Source organism: Gracilinanus agilis, chromosome 6 (genome assembly GCF_016433145.1).
Source record: "Gracilinanus agilis isolate LMUSP501 chromosome 6, AgileGrace, whole genome shotgun sequence".
Classification (NCBI taxonomy): Eukaryota; Metazoa; Chordata; class Mammalia; order Didelphimorphia; family Didelphidae; genus Gracilinanus; species Gracilinanus agilis.
Window position 1 is genome coordinate 247140992 of NC_058135.1, and position 6345 is coordinate 247147336.

The window sequence follows — 6345 nt, forward strand, 5'->3', positions numbered from 1 at the left end:
CCATTTAAAAAAGAACCTTAAGCATATTTCCTAAGAAAGTCTAAGTCCCAAGCTGTTTTTTTTTTAATCATAAATTAGGTGGTAGTTGAACCAGAAAAAACCAAGAGTTCTAAGAGTCAAGAGTATATAAGATCATACCTTTTTAGGTAAGGAAAATTGAAGCTTTTCAGCTCCCTTATCCCATGTCGGTGGTACTTTCCTCTCTGATTAGCTAGTTCCCAGCCCCAAAACAAAGAGGCAAATTTATGTCTAGAGAACTGGCTATGTGACCAGTACTTTGATCAATAGCCAGATAAGTGAGAGGTTTTTTAACATCTAGGATAATGTGGAGGTCAGTCACTCTAGGGTTATGGATCTTAAAAAGGAATATATACAAATTTAATTATTTTTCCCTCTGAAAAAAATGTTCCAGCTCTGAAACTTAGGTTTAAATATGAGAAATGAAAAGAAAAAGGTGGGCTAGATACTGAAGATGCCTTGTTTGCTTCTCTCCATACAGAAAATATTCCTGATACTGTTTCTGGGAAGCAGTCACTGAGAGAATGTTAGAATTGGAAAGGACCTTGATATTGGATCCTCCAGTTTTGCCCATTTTATAGATGATGAAATGGAAGTCTAGAGAAGTGATTTCCCTTAAGTTACAGTGAGAGTTTAAGTCAGCTAAGGAATTTATATCCAAATCTTCTCTCAGGCTAAGAAATCTTTCCATAAATACACCTGTGTGCACAGCAGAACAAAGTAGACTGACACCACTGGACTTGGCATATAGGAAAAATGAAAAAGACTCTTCAGAACCTGGAGGATTATTACAAAGAATTCTGCCATCTTTTAATCTTCATACCATTTTATCTAAGCCATAGGCCTCAAAACATTCCTTTGAGAATGTCTTATTTCATACTGAACCACTCAGTTATGTGGTAGAAAGGGGACCAAACTTGGAGTAAGATCAAGAATCAAATTTGGAACCAGAAAAACCCTTTTTAAGGTAGGATATTTAACCTGTGATATATATTTTTGCCATTCTGTATTACAGTCTCTGCAGCAATAGGTAGGGTTTTATATTGCAAAATTTAAGGTCTGCTAGTAAAGAAGACAACATTTGTCAATAGGGTATAAAAATATAAAAAGTATAAATCAGAGCCTTACTCTCTGGCAGTTTATGCAGTGAATCTCATGTAGCTAGCACCTTGACTAAGGATCATAAAAGCTAGCCACTACAAAAAAGGGTAGCAAAAAAACATTTTTGCTCAAAATAAAGTTAAAAGCATCGAGCAGTCCATGGATAAGAGCCAAATCACATATACTTTATTAGTATTTCTTGAAGCAACATTTAAAAATATAACAAGCATGTAATATATTACATCAAGCATTTAGTCTGATTCAGTTTTTCAAACTAAATCGCAATTTTTGCCTACTGTAATATAGTTTGCTGGCCTATCCATTATCTTTCTGGGCTTAGGTCATCTGTATGTATAGGAAAAAAATCCCCTGATCACAATGTTGCTGATTATGACACTTTTTAACAACTTCTAAAATTGGGTTGTTGGAAAAGTTGACTGTGCACATATTACCAAAAATATTTACTCATTACTTGGTATGAGCACAATCAGGAAGTGGCTCTCTCTCTAAATCATAACATGGCTATTTTCTGTTTCTATTCCCTCCCTGGATCTACAACTTCATGGACAGAGTAGTTTAGTAAAAACCCTAAATTAAAGAGCCAAGAGTACTTGAGCTTGAATCTTATGTCTAATATACTTGCTGTGTGACTTTGGGTAAGTCATTTAACCTGCCAAGTCATTTGACTTTTCAGTGGCCATTTCCTCTTCTTCAATGAGGGGCCTGAACTAAATTTTATATAGTTCCTCCTAAATCTAAAACTTATGATATAAAAGTGATTAAGTTGTTGCATGGCCCTAATTTTTTTTTAAACCCTTACCTTCCACCTGTATTGACTCCAAGGCAGAAAAGTGGTAAGGGCTAGGCAATGGGAGGTAAGTGACTTGCCCAGGGTCATATAGCTGGGAAGTGTCTGAGGCCAGATTTGAACCTAGGATCTCCCATCTCTAGGCCTGGCTCTCAATCCATTGAGCTACTCAGCTGCCCCCATGGCCCTAATTCTTACCTAATGCAGGGCCTGCATTCACTGTCAGAACAGATTACAATACCATATTTTTTGGGTTACTGCTTTTCTTAGTTAAAAGGTGAGGGGGTTTCAACTGGTATAGGAGATGACTAATTTTGGAACATGACTGCGATATTAATATAGAAAGCTGCAAGGAAAAATTTGAACAAATCCTTTTGTGAACCTTTCTTTACTAAGCTCATTCAATATATATACACACATACGTACATACAAACATACACAAACACATCTGAAAATATGTACTATTTGAAAAATCAGAATAACTTCAAAAACTTGTCCAACCAATAATAGTTTAATTTAAATAATTTCTTTAGTGTGACTCTCTAAACTATACATATACATATATATATATAAAACACTTAAAGGAAAGGCCCATTGAAAGTAATTTCAAAAGGACCATTCTTAGACAAAGATTATATAGTAGTGATCAAAAGCATTCCTAATTTACACATTAATTAAGGGGATGGTAAAGAATGAATGAAAAACTAGTTTTGTTTTGGGGCATACTGGGAATAACTTTTGCACTCTGTGTATATTAAGGACCTGAACTTTAAGGATGAATGTTCAGTTTCAGTTATTGTAAGGAGAGAGAACACACCCAGGTGAGTTCAAGGGCTACTCTGGGGCTGGATGCTAAGTGCAGAGTCTGGAGCATCTCCACGAGTGGACCCTGAGGCCTCACTCCCCTGCTGGGCCTCACTCCCCTCCCGGGTCTCACCCCCATCTTGGGTCTCACTCCCCTCCTGGGTCTCACCCCCCTCCTGGGTTTCACCCCCCTCATCAATGTCTTGCAACAGGTCAGTCCACACGCTGAGCCCCGGGGCTTCGAAGCCTCCGTCCCGGGCTTTGCAGGTGTCCAGCAAAGATCGGGCCTGGTCTCCTAGCGGGGCAGGGGCCTGGCAGAGGCATCGAAAGCGGTCCCGGAGTTCCTCCCAGGGGAGTCCCTCGAGGCCAGCCCCGACCCAGGCACCCCGCACTGGGTTGAAATGCAGCCGGCTGCCCCAATTCATGAGCACACCCAGGCAGGCTTCTGCCAGCGCTGAGTGACGGCTAGCCAGTGAAACAAGGAGAGAGGGGGGCAGGAGGCGGCAGAGGTCGGCTAGTGCAGCAGGCCGAGCTAGGAGCCAGGCCAGCAGGGATGCGATGGCGCCTTGCCTGGGGTCTGCCGGGGACCCTGGATCCTCTTCATCTTGATTCTCACCTTCAGCTCTGTCCGGCCGCAGCAGGAGCGCGGTGGCCAGCACATTCAGCCAACGGGGCCGGGGCAGTTGGGCCCACAGACGATCCAGGAGCTGGGCCGCGGCCCCTGGATCTGCCTCCGCCTCATCATGAAGCCTCCGCAGCAGTAGCTGGGCCTCGGTGCTCCGCAGCGCGGGGTCAGCCTGGGCAGGCCCTGGGCTGAGCAGTAAAAGCAGCTGGGAGGCAGCCCTGCGGCGGGCCAAGCCAGCCAGGCGATCTTGCAGCCCTGCCTCGTCCTCATCACCGGCCTCAGGCGCGGGCTCCACGCGCTCAGGCCGCAGGTGCCGGAGCAGCTCATGCAGCGCAGGGCCTCGCAGCGCGGCGTTCTCCAGCAGCCCCAGGGCCAGCAGTTCGTCCCCGCGCCCCAGGCCAGCGAAGCTCCGCAAGGGCCCTGGTACCAGCTCCTGGCAGGGCCCAGCGTGGGCCGCATCCCCGCCACCCGCCTGAGACCGCAGCCGTAGGCGGCGCAGCCCCTCCTCCAGCACTGCCCTAATGGGGCCGCGGTGGCGGAAGCGCCCGTGCACGTGGCGCAGGTAGCGGGCCCAGCGCAGCGCGCGCCGCACGGCCACGCGCCCCCAGCTGTCCACATGGCGGGAACGGGACACCGCCACCACTTCAGCGAAGAGCTCCAGCTGCTCGAGCAGTAGCTCCATCGCCGCGGCGCGCCGGACGTGACGATTACAGAGCCCGCCTTCTTCCTACTCGCGTATCCGTAAGAACGTTATTCCCATTGGCGCAGAAACTCATCCATCAGGCGCCATGTTTAGTGTGGGCAAGCAGGGGAGGGAAATAAAAGCATCTCCTCTCCTTTCTGAGCAACTACAACTACTGTTTCTGAGGAGCAATGTCTCCATCTTAAATGCAGAAAAGAAAGAATGCGGCACCCTGTGTGCTCTACTGGTAGGAGGATCCAAGGACTCTCTTGTTTGACCCCACTTTATTTATTCGACCAGGAGATTAACTTGACTACAAATTTCCATTGATACTGCAAATGCATGTACTAAAAACGTGCCTAGATTTAACTAAAATATAAATATGTGGGTGTACACCAAGATAATATATTATCTTTTAAATTATATATGCCTATATATTATTATATATATTAACACAGACATGTTAATGACATCTATGTTCTTATACACGCGAGCATATTCACACATATATGCAGTCATATACACATAATGCATATATGTATATATATACACACACAGTTTAGTTTATTATGAATGTATATAAATATATATATCAAAGACATTTTATATATAACGTTGTTATGGTGAAAGGGAAGCAGTAGAGCAATCTACATCTATTAAAAGGACAGTTTCTCCCTTAGTTTTTTGGTTTTGACTCTGCTGGGTGACAATTAGTACATTTGATCTTTAAAATACTGTTGGAGGGATTCACCCTCACACAAAGACTCACAGACTTAACTACATAAGCTTGCACTGGGTCTTTGGTCTTTTTTGTTGTTGTTGTTGTTGTTGTTTTAATGCTACATTTCCAGAATAAGCCACTAAACATGCTTCTTGGCTTAAATGTGTATAGGCTTGCAGTTGACCTTTGGAATTCGATTGGTTGACAAGTCCAGTGAATGGTGTAGTAAGCTATGGCAATGGCAAAGGCATACTAGCCTCGGGTAAAGCTTTTGCATCAGAGAGGACAGACAATAAGAGGATCCACCTAACTCTGGCTATTTTGTTACAAAACATATATTGGGAGCACCTTGGACAGTTTGGGAACAAAGTAAATGGTAACATGCTTCATTATTAATCTTGTAGTCTGCTTTATGTTCTGATGAATATAGAGTATGGCTCCATGTACATTATAACAGTGGTTATAAGTTGTTACTGAATCTTGTTTCAAATTTGTTTTTATCGTGTGTTCTTGTGAGTAACACACAACATTTTTTCTGTAAGAATAATTTAACTCATATATCTGTTCATATTGTTCATTAGACTGTGAACTCCTTAAGAGCAGGGACTATTTTGGGCTCTTCTTTGTGTCCCCAATGCCTAGCACAGAGCCTGACACAGAACAGGTACTTAATAATTGCTATGGTTTAACTAAATGCCTGGCTACACTGAGTGCCTTCTTGTTTATCCTTTATGTATTTATTTTTTTAGAAATAAAAAAAGGAAACAAACAAAAAACAAACAAACAAAAAAAAAAACACTTTACAGGCATGAGAACCAGAAAACTAATTCCTTGGGTCCAGTAGCAGTTCCTCAGTTAGAGAGTGAAGAGATTTTTCAATGTGTCCTGAAAAGGAAAAGTGAGTGTTTGAGTATAGATAATAAGGGCTCTTTGTGCCCTCAGGATTGCTGTGAACCTTGTTCCTATACAAGCATCCTATTATATGTATGGTAGAGCTTCTGGACTAATGGTTGGTCCCTTAGGTAGTATATTCCAGTATGGTGTCCCTAATGATGGCAGATAAAAGATCAAATTTTATCTAGTATACCTTGCCTGAATCATGAATATTTGAAATCACCCCTGGGTTTGTGTTTTAGAAGGAGTTGCCTAGGAGGAAAATTGTCCAACCTAACAGAATTTTAAAGAAATCTGGGGAATCAATTTTTAAGATATCTTAAAAAGAAGAAAAATCCAAAATAATTATGGGGAGGAATCACAGATGGTATTCAAAAAGGTAATTGAGAAGTCATTAATAACCCACACCCAACTTTTTCCTATTACAACCTCATCTCAGCCATTTACCTTCCTCTCTCCTCGAGCCCAGGTAACTAAAGAGGAAGCTCCAAGTCACTTCCCTCTAATTTCAAACAGTCCTTCACCTTGAATACGTCATCCAAAACTGGAAACCCATTAGGGATCACGGGATATGTAGTTCCAAGTATCCCAAGTGATTTTAAATGACACATCTACCTTTCTAGCCTGATTTCATTTTACTCTCCTTTATCTATTATGTTCTAGTTGAACCAGTATTCTTTCTATTCCTTATG

The 6345-nt window shown here is 42.7% G+C and overlaps 1 protein-coding gene across 1 annotated transcript; it reads right to left on the bottom strand.

Moving 5' to 3' along the window:
• Window positions 1–2468: 2468 nt before the first annotated feature.
• FANCF (FA complementation group F) lies at window positions 2469–4038 on the bottom strand. The gene has a single exon (XM_044681127.1). The coding sequence runs from the start codon at window positions 4036–4038 to the stop codon at window positions 2755–2757; it is 1284 nt and encodes a 427-aa protein (XP_044537062.1). The 3' UTR covers window positions 2469–2754.
• Between the last annotated feature and the right edge of the window lie 2307 nt (window positions 4039–6345).